This window comes from Hylobates moloch, unplaced genomic scaffold (genome assembly GCF_009828535.3).
Source record: "Hylobates moloch isolate HMO894 unplaced genomic scaffold, HMol_V3 SCAFFOLD_3, whole genome shotgun sequence".
Classification (NCBI taxonomy): domain Eukaryota; kingdom Metazoa; phylum Chordata; class Mammalia; order Primates; family Hylobatidae; genus Hylobates; species Hylobates moloch.
In genome coordinates this window covers 37,359,455-37,373,288 of record NW_026652278.1, presented here as the reverse complement: position 1 = coordinate 37,373,288, position 13,834 = coordinate 37,359,455, and the positions used below count along the sequence as shown (strand labels likewise).

At 43.6% G+C, this 13,834-nt stretch overlaps 1 protein-coding gene across 2 annotated transcripts in view; it reads left to right on the top strand.

The window, feature by feature from the left end:
- The window catches only part of DNTT (DNA nucleotidylexotransferase), a 36,251-nt gene extending 22,679 nt beyond the window's left edge, over positions 1-13,572 (top strand). Inside the window, exons 7-11 of one of the 2 annotated variants that reach the window (XM_032135603.2) lie at positions 979-1,111; positions 2,215-2,320; positions 7,359-7,604; positions 10,901-10,981; positions 13,146-13,572. In XM_032135603.2, the coding sequence (XP_031991494.1) occupies positions 979-1,111; positions 2,215-2,320; positions 7,359-7,604; positions 10,901-10,981; positions 13,146-13,232 (653 nt within the window). In that variant the 3' untranslated portion in view covers positions 13,233-13,572. Of the gene's footprint in view, positions 1-978; positions 1,112-2,214; positions 2,321-7,358; positions 7,605-10,897; positions 10,982-13,145 lie in introns of both variants that reach the window. The other variant, XM_032135596.2, reaches the window with a different exon arrangement.
- Positions 13,573-13,834: the final 262 nt, after the last annotated feature.

Here is a 13,834-nt window from a genome sequence, read left to right as displayed (position 1 = left end):
ATTTGGCAGGGTGTGCAAGCCAAATGCAACCCTGCTGCCTCCCTTCCACAATCCCAGGGTGAGAAACAAGGACCAATAGCTTTACTCTTGTCATTTCAGAGGGCCAGTGGTAGGTGAGATCGCAAAGAAGTGTACTTGGGCTTTTCAAAAGAAAGAACTGGCACAACGGAGTTTACAATTAGGAAACAGGCTCCTCTGGAGGTATCAGAGTTCCCCATTATTAGAGTCAAGCAGAGTTTGAATGGCCCCCTCTTGGAGACCCTAGATAGGAAAGCAGTGATGCTGACGCTTGATTTGATGTCCCTCAGGCTCTATGGATCTAGTCACCGGGCTCATCTCCTCGCCAATACTTCACCCCAATCCTTGGAGATAAGCCTCCCTTCTCCTTTGCTCTTTCCCTCCAAATCTCCCTCCACACCACTCTGTGGGAACCACCAAGTTAGCTTTTCATCATAACAACTCTGAACTTTCATTAATTCATGCTGGTCAGGCAAAGAAGCAACAAGCTAAACCACCTAAGATATTTCCTGCCTTGCTTCAGACACACATCTACCGCGCTCCTATTCTTGACTTTAATTTTTTAATGGATCCATCACCTTCCAACTCTAAACTTCCTCATCCCAAATCTTTATGCGTTACCTTTTGAAAAATAGTAGGACACAGCTTATTGATCAAGAACGCTGGTTCTTCAGTAGGACGTCAGATCTGAACAGTTTGGATTCCAGAGGGATGTGATATATTGTCTCCTTCTTAGGAAATTGTAAGCCTCTGGGTTAGAAAACAAAGAACCATTGTTACCCTGAAAAATTCACAACCAGGAGAACCACATGGATTATTCTGTCTCTATGGGAATGGAGTTTGGTGTTGATGCCTGTAGTCATGTTAGCTCTATTGTGGGGACAGAATCCCCTTCTACTGAGGGCTGGTTGTTTCACACACGCATCACTCTCTCCATTGACCTGTCATATGGCCTCTCAGGATTTCTGTATTATGAAGACCTTGTCAGCTGTGTGACCAGGGCAGAAGCAGAGGCCGTCAGTGTGCTGGTTAAAGAGGCTGTCTGGGCATTTCTTCCGGATGCTTTCGTCACTATGACCGGAGGGTTCCGGAGGTAAATAACTTGGGTGGCTTTGCCTCCTCTGCCCTAATACTTCAGTGGCTCCCTGACTCGGACAGGCATCTGAAATGGCACAAAAGGCTTTTTGTGATCTGGTGCCAGCTTCTTTCTGCAGCTTTATCTCCTGCCCCTCACATTTCATTTCGGCAACCCCAAATGGCTTGTCATCCCCTGCACATTCAGAGCTGTTTCTTGCCTTGTTGCTTTGCTTACCCAGACTTTTCTGCTTTGACTGCGTTCCTCAAACTTTCGCTTGGCTGACTTCCCCTCATTCTTTAAGACTCAGTTTAGATGGCACCTCCTCCAGAAAGCCTTCCTTGACTCCCTCCTTCTCCATGCTGAATTAGTGCCCCCTCTTCCATGCTCCCTGAATACCTGCAAAGCCCTTGATCCACAGAGTTACAGTGATTTGTTCCTGTGTATGGTTTCTCCACTAAGTTTGTAGAGCTTAGTTCTCAGCAAGACTAGTGCATGATGCCTAGCACAAAGAAATCTTGAGTCAATAAATGACTGACTGAATGAGTTCATGAATGAGTGAACACTTCACAGGGATGTGTGTGTGTTCTGACCTACATTTCAGAAAGGGATTTCTTTCCTCCAACAGCCTCCTCCACCTCTTTCTCCAGCCCTCTTACCTGGTGGCTGTTGGCCATTCTAACAAAATAGGTTTGGGGCAAGGAAGAAAGTAAGAGAAGATTAAATCTAAGATACCGCCTTTACTCCATGTCATAATTCCAAGAATACTACCTTGTATTATGTGAATACAATTCTTGGTTTGCTTGTTGTCATGCTTGTCTCCATGTGTGTATGTGTGGGTGCATGTAGGTTTGTGTGAGTGTGTAGAATAAATAATTTTTTGTTATTTTTTGCCCAGATATACATAATCACATACATGCTATATATGACTTTTTCTGTGTCATAAATTTATTTTGTAAGGAATAGAGATGTGTAACCAAGGATATTTTGTTTCTTAAAAAAAGGTCAAGATCCTTCTATGTTGCAAATCTTAAGCATAAGGCATAGAAACGAAGGTGATTTTTTAAAAATGAAGACTAAAATCTAATTGATTTCCATTTTATACTGCTTTTGAAAATTAGGGGTAAGAAGATGGGGCATGATGTAGATTTTTTAATTACCAGCCCAGGAGCAACAGAAGACGAAGAGCAACTTTTGCAAAAAGTGATGAACTTATGGGAAAAAAAGGTGAGAAGAAGAAAGATGAAAAATACATGCACACTCAAACATTATGTTAACACTTGAATTTTGCACATTACTTGCCTTATAATTGTGTAATGACCATCTAATCAATTGCAGCAGCTTATACAAAGCCATATGACCTACAATAAGACTTTCCTGTTCTGGGTCCCAGAGTACATGTTATGAATATGTCCTGTATTCTTGTTTATTTATACTTATCCTATTGCCAACAGGGCCAAGGGTGGCTATGCATTTGTGTTTGACATGCAGAGGCATTAAAGTACCCAAACAAAGTGAAAAGTATGCACTATGAAGACCTGGGAAATGTGAGCCGGAAAGCTGCAAGCTTGGGTGAGGGGGCAGGACTGCAAAGACTGGGATAAAATCAGTCTAAAAGGTGTTGATAGTGCCTCGAATTCTATGCTGGTCAATTACCATCTTGACTTTGTGCTGAGATGGAATGAAGGAAACTAATGAGGGCAAGCTGAGCCCTGCAGAGGTCATGGCTCAGAAGCCCCCATACATTGCAGAGATCAGACTTGTGACAGGCCTATTGCCTGGTGTAGGAAACCAAAGTAAGCTAAGCTAAACCTGCAGCCAGAGCCACATACAGGCCCTGACTCCTGTCCAACTCTAGTGAGAGCCTCACTTCCTGGAGAGACCAGAGGGTCCTACCCTTGGGACCTGTAGATAGGTCTGGGTGGGCTGGTGTTTCTCCTCACAGCTTCATCCTTCCTGAGTAGTTTGCATCTATTGGGTGTGGACCAAGCTTACTGATATCCCAGAAAAGGAAAACCTCAGGTAAAGTGAAAATAAAAGCTAGAAACACAAACCTAGGGCCAGGGGCACTGGAAGTGAAGACTCAACTTTAGAACCAGATCCAAATTCATCTCTGAAGCCATCCCCAACCCACTCTGTCCCTCTCAGGAGAATGAACACAAGGTAGCCTGTGGCCCTAGGAGTGAACATAATAGACAAAGCCAGGGGATGGCAGCACAAGGAAGGGTCAGAGAAGTGGCCCACCGGTCTGCTCAAGATTTCATTTATAATCTTTCTTATCAATGAAAGATTCTCACTGATAGACAAGGGAGCATGGCTTGTGGACCCTGCTAGCTGAGGCCTGGTGGAAAGTGGGCTGTCTGGCTCCTTATGTGGAGGCCCTGCAAAAATGGACCTATCTGACCTTGGCTTATAGGCACCCTCCCCTCCCCAGGCCGACACTATTAAAGACTGGAATGGGGTAGAGATAGCAGCAGAGAGTCCTCTTTCCATTGGTCTTTCCTTAGTTTCAACGAAGTCATGCTTACTGCTGGTCCCCAAGCAGGGATGGGCATTTTACATGCAGGTGCTGCAGCAGAGGCTGATGTCAATGTAAGCACGTGGGTTTTAGATTTGGGATTTTAAAAGCATGGCCCCACCATTCACTAGCTATATGAGTTGGGATGGGTTACTTAATCTTTCCAAGTTTCACTTTCCTTATCTGTAAAACAGAGGTAACAAGCTTCTTTCATTCATTAAAGGAGCAGATTAAATGAAAGAATTAGATAAAGCACTTGGTGCAGTATCTGATGAATGGTAAAAGCCTAACAAATGGTGCTGACTGTTATCATGATCTTTTATGCACAATTGTTTATTGAACTCGGCCTGAAAGCCTGGCACTGTGCCAGGCAGAGAGACTCAGGAATGTGCAGGGGCTTACCCTTCCCCTTCACTCACTGACAAACATTGACAGCAGAGAGAAGCTGTTTGCAATTTGCTGTCTCAGCCCTGACTAGATCCCTGCAGCTCCAGGCCTGCCCACAAAACCTCGGTTGTGAAATCGGCAGATGAGTTCTTCTTATTTAATTTCCCCCTCTGCCTCACTCCCATGCCCTGCCATGCTTACCAAAAGCTGTGCTTTCCAGATTATAAAGTCTATGCAGGTACACACATGCACATTCTGTCACAACATGCATAACATGTGCATCCAATGTTTCAAAACACCTGCGGAGCATAGTGAATAACCAATGGTATCTGGTCAAGTCACCCATCAGATAAGTCTGAATGTGATCTTTGTAGGAAACCCCTTGGTCAGGGGTGGGAGACAGGGAAGCAAAAATCTTGGAAATATTGATCTTACGGGGAGGGCTGCCATCCCCAAAGACTCCATTAGCCTGAGTTCTCAATAGCACCAGTGTTTCAACCCAAAGAGAGGAGGTTAAATGGCTCTGGTCTTGGTTCCCGCCCAGTGGGTGAGACCTTGGGTATAGAACCCTAACTGTTCCATGTGGCCACCTCTCCAGTTCATGGAACTGCTGGGAGGTGGAATGTATTGACAGACATTAGAGGGTAAAGAGTATATTCACTTTGAGAAACTGACATGAGTTTGAATACTGGGCATTGAGTCTTCCCAGAAGGAGTTGGAGGGAATTAGAAGCGAAGGGCAGGGAAGGGATCCTGGCTAGAGAGCCTCACACTCAGCCTTGCAACCCTCCTCAGAAGGCGCCTGAGACTAAATTCGGATGGAGCCTTCCTGTGGGAGTTGAAGCTGAGTGCATCTCCCTCCTGCCCCACAGCTCTCTTCCTGAGAACTGGCCGCTCTATACCCTGGGGAGGATGGGAGGGACGGAGAGGCAGGGAAATGCCTCCTCCTAGTCAGGAGTTCCTCAGTGTCCAGTAGGAAAAATAAAAGAACATGCTGATGTAAATATTCAGTCAACCAGTGGGTATTGATGGGGAAGCCAGAGCCCAGAGGGCTGCCCTGTAGATAGCCAGGGCTGGAGATCTAGAGGTGGCAGCAGGGGTTATGTGCATGTTTGACAACTGTGGCCTGTTGCAGACAATCTTCTGAATATGCAGACAGGAGCATTTCGTTCAAGGATGCATTCTCAAACACCTTGCAAAATTCAAGACAAAACCCAATAAAGAATGGCCCATTTCTCTCTTAGCCACCAAGTGACTCCACCATGTGGCAATAGCACAAGCACAGTTTACTGTTAGGAATCCAGCTTTGTGGGCTTTTTTTTTTTAAGGGAAGGTGTGTTATTACAAATTTGGCTTTCATGTGAGACTTGTTCATATTTTTTATATCTCCTTTTTCAAATTTACATAATTGAAATTTACACAAAAAGCTGCTATTCTGTACTAGTTTTAGCAAGTTTCCTTAAAAAGTGGAATTGTGTTTTCCTGAGCTGGTGATTAGAGGTTAACTACGGCAACATCTACCACCTCCTCCAGAGGTTCTTCCTAACATTAGTGCTTCCCCCTTCAAATGGTGTTTTTTCTTCAAGGCGGTGAAGGGTGAAGAATTCCCTCTATTGAGGTCAACAAAATAAAAATTATCTTTTTTAATTGAAATAATGTCTTGTGCAGGTTTGTAGAAGAAAGGCAAAGCATGATTCCTAACAATAATCAATTTACCAATGATGCTCAAAGTGTGGTCCCTGGCCCGGGAACACCAGCATTGCCTGGGAACCTGTCAGAAATGCCCTCCCTGCCCCTCCTGCATCACTCTGGGGACAGAGCCCTGCAAACTGCGCTTTAGCAAACCTTCCAAATGCTTCTGATGATAGAGCTTTTAAACATCTAACCTAAAGAGTACATGGTAACAAATCACACATCCCAGTAGCTTGATGACATTATTTGAGGGTTACTTGCTGTTTTTGTTGCCAGATTTAGTGGTTGCTAGCATGTTTCTCTCTGCCGTCCCCACATCTGCCCTGTGCCATCAGGAACTCCCACCAAGAACGGCAACCTGATTGGGCACGTCTTAGAATCACTTGTCCACTTTCTGGATAGGCAACTTTAGGTGAAACATGTGTCGTTAACTTTATCCCACTTTCTCCAAGGCAGGTGGAGTAACACTCTCATGAGAAAGAGCCTCCCAAGTGCTACCTAGAAATAGCAAGTCATCCTGCCCCAAAGTTAGACTCAGCCTCCAGCCACAATGCTTTCAACTTGTTAAACCTGGTCATCAGTATAATATAAAGGGACACTGCCTTTGTCCATTTACATTGCTATAAAGGAACACCTGAGGCTGGGTAATTTATAAAGAAAAGACGTTTCCTTGGCCCATGGTTCTGCAGGCTGTGTAAGAAGCATGACACCAAGCATCTGCTTCTGGTGTGGCCTCAGGGGGCTTACACTTAAGGCAGAAGGCAAGGAAGAGCTGGCAGGTGCAGAGCTCACAGGGTGAGAGAGAAAGCAAGACAGAGTGGGGAGGGGCCAGGCTCTTTGCAACCCCCAGCTTTCATGGGAGCTAACAAAGTGAGAACTCACTCATTACCGTGAGGATGAGGACGGCATCAAGTCATTCATGAGAGATCTTCCCCTATGACCGAAAGACCTCCCATTAGGCCCAACCTCCAACATTGGGGATCAAATTTCTACAAGAGGTTTAGGGGGACAAACATCCAAACTATAGCAGACACTAACTCAAAGCTGCCCCCCCAGAAACAATATGATTTTTTTAATTTTATTATTTATTTATTTTTGAAACAGGGTCTTGCTCTGTCTCCCAGGCTAGTGTCTCCCAGGCTATAATCTCACTGGTGTGATTATAGCTCACTTAAGCCTCAACCTCCCAGGCTCCAGGGATCCTTCCACCTCAACCTCCTGAGTAGCTGGGACTATAGACACATGCCATCTTCCCTGGCTAATTTTAAAATTTTATGTAGAGATGAGGTCTCATTATGTCACCCAGGCTGGTCTCAGATTCCTGCAGCATGGCTTTTTTGTTTATGGTTGGTTTGTTTTTAAAGGACTGAGGAGAGCCCAGAGCACTAGCTGAGGTGGAGAAGTGGAGAGGGAGATTTTCTTGCAGTTTTGTCATTAAGTGGCTTTGCCTCAGCCTCTCTCATCGCTAAATTCCTATTCCGTAAAGGGAAGATAATGCAACGACTTTCTTAGTGTTTTCTCCTAGTGTTTGCAGGTGGGCCTTTAATGCAAGCCCAAACACATATCCATGTTCTGCTCAAATCTGTGAAGATTTCATTAAGAATCCAGTGTTAAATCATAGATCCTCTTCATCAGGGCCTTTTCCTGACACCATTCTGTTTCTTTCCAGGGATTACTTCTATATTATGACCTTGTGGAGTCAACATTTGAAAAGCTCAGGTTGCCTAGCAGGAAGGTTGATGCTTTGGATCATTTTCAAAAGTGCTTTCTGATTTTCAAATTGCCTCGTCAAAGAGTAGACGGTGACCAGTCCAGCTGGCAGGATGGAAAGACCTGGAAGGCCATCCGTGTGGATTTAGTACTGTGCCCCTACGAGCGTCGTGCCTTCGCCCTGTTGGGATGGACTGGCTCCCGGGTAAGTGCTACATGGACCCATGGGATGACGTTAGCTTTCTGAAAGACGTAAGTCGAGTCTACCTGGGCCCAGGGGAGAGATGATGGCAACAGGGGCCGGGTGACAGGGGAGGGGCCAGTACCAGAAAACTCTTAACTCAAGGCGTCCTGTCCACACATGGTAAAGTATGACAGATTAATTTAGAACAGTTATTCCCAGTGTGTGGTCCCCAACACCAGCAGCAGCAGCCTTACCCAGGAACAGGTTAGACACGGAAATTCTTCACCCCACTCCAAACCTATGGAATCATATCAGCATCTCTGGGGATTTCAGCCCAGAAATTTGTGTTTGGAAATGGCCTCTAGGTGTTTCTGATGCAGCTCAAGTAGGAGAATCACTGAAGTACAGAAACCAGCAAGGGGTTGAAATAGGAAACAATTAATAAAGTGGAGAGGCAACTCACAGATTGGGAAAAAATATCTGCACATCATACATCAGATAAGGGCCATAATCCAGCACATACAAGGAAACCAAAAGACTCAATAACAAGAAAACAAATAACCCTATTTAAAAATGGGCAAAGGACTTGAATAGATATTTCTCAAAAGAAGACATATAAATGGCAAACAGATAGTGCCATCTTGCTTAACATCTCTAATCATCAGAGAAATGCAAATTAAAACCACAATAAGATGTCATCTCACATCTGTCAGATTGGCTATTTTCAAAAACATGAAAGACAACAGGTGTTGGTGAGGCTATGGAGAAAAGGGAACCCTCTTATATTGTCGGCGGTGTTGTAAATTACATATTTTGGAAAATAGTATGGAAGTTCCTCAAAAAACTAAAAATAGGGCTACCATATGATCCAGCAATCTTACTTCTGGGTATATATCCAAAGGAAATGAACTCAGTGTGTCAGAGAGGTCTGCACTCCCGTGTTCATTGCAGCATGATACACAATAGCCAAGATATTATATAAAAACAACCTAAGCATCCGCAACAGATGAATGGATTTTTAAAACGTGGTATATACACAGCAGAGTATGACACAGCCTTTCAAAAACAGGACATTCTGTCATTTGAGATAGCATGGTTGAACCTAGAGGACATTATGTTAAGTGGAATAAGTCAGGCACAGAGAGACAAATACTGTATGATCTCGTTTCTGTATATGTAGAATCTAAAACAGTCAAACTCGTAGAAGTAGAGAATAGAATGTAGAATGGTGGTTAGCAGAGGCTGGGGGTTGAGGGCAGAAAATGGACAGGGAAAAGAGTCAATAAGTACAAAGTTCCAGTCAGACAGGTGGAATAAACTCTGTTCTATTGCACAGTATGGTGACTATAGTTAATAAAAATGTATATTTCAAAGTAGCTAAAAGAGAGGATTTTTAATGTTCTTACCACAAAAAAATGGTAGATGTTTGAGGTGATGGACATGTTAATTAGTCTGACTTTATCATTCTGCAATGTATATATATGTATCAAAATATCATATTATAACCCACAAATGCATACAATTATTATATGTTAATTAAAAATAAAATCAAGCTATAAAATTTTTCTGAAAGAGCACAAGTTGAGTTCATCCCAGACCTGGTTGCAAGCTCCTGCTCTGCTTCTTACTGTTGGGTGATCTTGGACAAGTTCCCTATATCCTGTAAAACTCAATTTTCCTATCAGGAAAATGAGGACGATGACCTTAGCTACTTCCCTGGGTTGCAGAGACATTAGGTGACATGATGTTCTCAAAGCCTCAGCACCAAGCCAGCACGTGGCCAGTACTGGATAAGCAGTAGCTCCCATCTCCTGTCACTCACAGGAGAGGACACCTGTGATTTGAGTCCCATTCACATGTGTTCCACCCTCCCAACTAAACACCTCACCCTGTTTCTCCTGTTTTCCCAGGTAGCTGGTTGTTGCTTTGAGTGTAATGAGTTCGTAGAGGGTTTTTTATACAGATGAATGACACAACACAAATTAATTGTTCTCAGCCCTGGGTTAAATGTCAGGTGTCTTTGCTTTGGACTGGAACTAATTCAGCACAGCATCTTAGCACTGGGATTTCTTACTCTAATCGCAAATGTTGACTGACAACTAAATGCTTCTTTCATTCTTAAAAAAGGGGGAAGAAAAGAAAACATATATCATAAATGCAACTTGTCTGATAGACATAAATCTTTGGGAACACATAGTTGACTGAGAAAGGGGAAAGTTCCAGAAAGAAGTCCTTGGTTATGCAATGTCATGCCAGTTAAGCATCACTGGCTGAAGTGGTTGACCTTTGCCCATTTTATTTTTAAGATGGACATGTTTTCAGCACATTCGAGTCTCTTTTCTCCAAGTTCTCAGAAATTGTTGCTGTTGATTCTGCAAGGCACTGGCAGAGCACTAAGCTCTTTTGCTTTTTAGCTGGCTGACTTTAAACAAATAAAGGACTTCTGATTGCAAAGTCCATCTCCTCACCCATCCAGGGTTAGCTTTCCTAAAATAGCAAATTGTTCCTTACCACTAGAGGGCACCAGTATCCCAGGCTTGCTCCCTAATCCCACATGAAGGGGACAAAATTTCTAGATTGTGTTTCTCTCAGGAAAACTAGTCTTGATGACAATTCATTGCCCTCCTTTCCCAAGGTGTTCCTGTCCTCTGTCTTAGGCTTCATGTATTGCTCCCTTCAGTCTCAGCGCCCATTCCTGACTGTGGGAGATGTCATCCAGGAGCAGTTGACTTAGACGATCAGTTTCATGGCATCTCAGTGTGAAAGGATGTTAAAGCCAGAGGGAGTCTTAATCATGTCCTTCCTCCATCCTTTCATTCACTCAACCAAGATTCAGGGAGTCTGGATGACTTGACAGGAGATGCACAGCCAGGTAGGGACAAAATCCAGGCTGGAATGGGTTCCCTGACTCCTCCATTCTCTTTTACAATAATAATATTCCAAATCATTCAAAACCCACCAAACTAGTATTTATCCAGCATTCACTCTGGACCAGGCATTATTCTGGTACAATGCTCATGCTATTTATTTATTCGTTCAATAAAACATTTGCTATACATCTTCTACATGCGAGGCACTATTTGAGGGAATATGGTTGTGGACAGAACAAACCAGGTTCCTGCTCTCACAGAGCTTACATTCTAGTGTGCTCATGGGAGCACGGACTTCTGTCACCAGAGAACTTGGCCCTGGGGGAGGAAAATCACTTTGAGAATGTTTAGTGGAGTTAGATATTTCACTAGAGGGATGTAGCCACCTAATACTGAAGACATTCTAGATGTGTTAATAATTTATTTTAACTATCTCCTGTCCAGCAGTTTGAGAGAGACCTCCGGCGCTATGCCACACATGAGCGGAAGATGATTCTGGATAACCATGCTTTATATGACAAGACCAAGGTACAGTTCTCTTCCTAAAATGGGCTACTTTGATCCTCATCCCCAAGGCTGGCCCCCGAGCTCTTTTCATGAACTGATTTTAGTATCCAGGTATGGTTTCCTTTGTTATGCGTGTTCTATTTCCAGTTGATCGTAGTTGAGGGCAGCAGGAAAGATTTCCACAGATTCATAGTTTCCACCCGGCCCAGAATGCACTTTGAGAGCTTTTGGCTGAAAGATGATGAGCTAATTGGGCTTCCAGAACAAGTCCAGCAGTGAACATTAACTGGGTTTGGTATATCCTTGGTATTGGCAATGAGTAACTCCAAAGTAAACCAGAGATCCCCAGAAATCACAAATACTACTTGTGTACCCCTCAAATGCAGGGGGCAGTGGCATTTTGAGTGGCCATGTAGGCCATTAACAACAGTCTCCTGCAAGAAAGAGAGCAACAGAGCTACCCTGAGACATAAATGAGTATCCAGCTAGTCTCATTCACTAGCCATGTCACTCATTTGGCGTGCTAGTCTTACCATGGTCATGATCCAATTCATCCCTCAGCAAAACGATAGATGCCTGTAGAAGTTATGAAGAGTTAAATATCCAACTGTTAAATCCACAGTACTAAGGGCTACTCTTCTTACAGTGATCAAGGACACCAAAATAGGCTCCGGGGGGAAGAAAACTCAAAATAACTAGAAGTAATGGTACTGGCCAGGCGCAGTGGCTCACGTCTGTAATCCCAGCACTTTAGGAGGCCAAGGTGGGTGGATCACTTGAGGTCAGGAGTTCAAGATCAGCCAACATGGTGAAACCCCGTCTCTACTAAAAATACAAAAAATAACCAGGTGTGGCGGCTCTCACCAGTAATCCCAGCTACTTGGGAGGCTGAGGCAAGAGAATCACTTGAACCCGGGAGGCGGAGGCTGCAGTGAGCCCAGATCATACCACTGCACTCCAGCCTGGGCAACAGAGTGAGAATCTGTGCCAGAAAAAAAAAAAAAAGTAACGGTCCTTTCCCTCTAGGAGCTTGTAGTCTAAATGAGGTGTATTCAGTTAGAGTTGTCTCAGTTACAAATGTCAGAAATCAAATCTAAAGTGACATAAACAAAAAAGGGAACTTGGGTTATATACTACAATATCTAAGGGTTCAGGGGCAGCCAAATATGGGTGCTCAGGCAGGCTTCCCTCAGTATTGCCTTTATTCTCAGGCAGGTTTTCCCATAAGTCCCACTCTTCTAGTTACTTCAACAGAGAAGAGCCTGTTTCCTAATAGTTCCCCCAAGAATCCTACCTGATGCTCATTGGCCAGGCCTGGGTCATGTGCCTATCCCTGAAGCCATTACTGTGGCTCTGATTGGCCAGACTTGGGTCATGTGCTTCTTCTTGGACTTGGGAGCAGCTCCACCTAACCCTCCTGGACTAAGAGTCAAGAGGAGTGGTTTCCCATAGAAAAATCCAGGTGCTGCTCACAGAAGAGGGGGCTGTGGATGCTGACAGGAAAGCCTCGGATGCTAAGCGTGTGGGTGAAGGCAGATTCACAAAGTACAATGAAGGAACACTTACAAATTAATACATTCTAAATAGTTCAATGTAAGCAAGTACCTTCTCTGTGCCTAGCACTGTGCTATGTACAAGAAGGGATGGAGGAGAAGAGCTGCTCGGTCTTAAAGAGATCACAGGGTGGGATCCTGCTGGGGTTAGAGGCAAGCATGGAAAGCTAGAGGAAAACCCAACACATGCAAGTATCCTGTAATTACCAGCACTACATAATTATGACTGCATGTTAGAATTACCCAGTGTGTTCAAATAGATTGATTACAAGACCTCTCCTGAGCTTCTGATTTCACTGGGCTAGGATATGGCTCAAGCTTCAATGTTTATTTTTTAAACTCCATCAGGTTGTTTTAATAAACAGCTGTGGTTCAGAACTACAGCCCGTAGAAAAAATATCCAAATGGCCTTTGCTGAATATGTTAAAGCTGTTATGATTTTACTTTAATTCATTTAGTGCCATATTTTGGAAAGTCAGTTAAAATGACTTTTTATACTCAGAAGCAGGGAATTATGTTTGGGCTGTAATTCATTCTGACAAGGCAGTTTTATAAGTAACACTTTCACTGTGTCCACACCATGGTGCTTATGAAAAATATCTGAATGCACATATTTCTTGTTATGTTTTCAGAGGATATTCCTCAAAGCAGAAAGTGAAGAAGAAATTTTTGCGCATCTGGGATTGGATTATATTGAACCGTGGGAAAGAAATGCCTAGGAAAGTGTTGTCAACATTTTTTTCCTATTCTTTTCAAGTTAAATAAATTATGCTTCATATTAGTAAAAGATGCCATAGGAGGGTTTGGGGTTATTTAGGTCTTATTGAAATGCAGATTGCTACTAGAAATATATAGCTTTGGAAACATGGGAAGGCGCCACTGGTAATGGGTAAGGTTCTAATAGGCCGTGTTTATGACTGTTGCATAGAATTCACAATGCATTTTTCAAGAGAAACGATGTTGTCATTGGTGGCTCATTCAGGGAAGCTCATCAAAGCCCACTTTGTTCACAGTGTAGCTGAAATACTGTCTATCTCTAATAAAAACACGAGGAAACAAGATGATGGAATCTGTTTTTCTTCACTCAAATATTATAAACTATTTTAAAACACAAGTGTAACCAAGTGGAAGAATAAAGAGCTTACAGTTTGTCTTAAGGGGACAAACAGGTTTAATTAGAAGATGCAGAGATTCCAGAGGGGATTTGGGTCCTTTCTGGAGCTTGTGGAGGAGGAGTGCTGCCTCTGGACTGGCTCAGCTCGGCTCAGTGCCTGCTCCTTCCTGGCCATTGTACAGCTGGTTCCCTAAGCATCCCAGCACA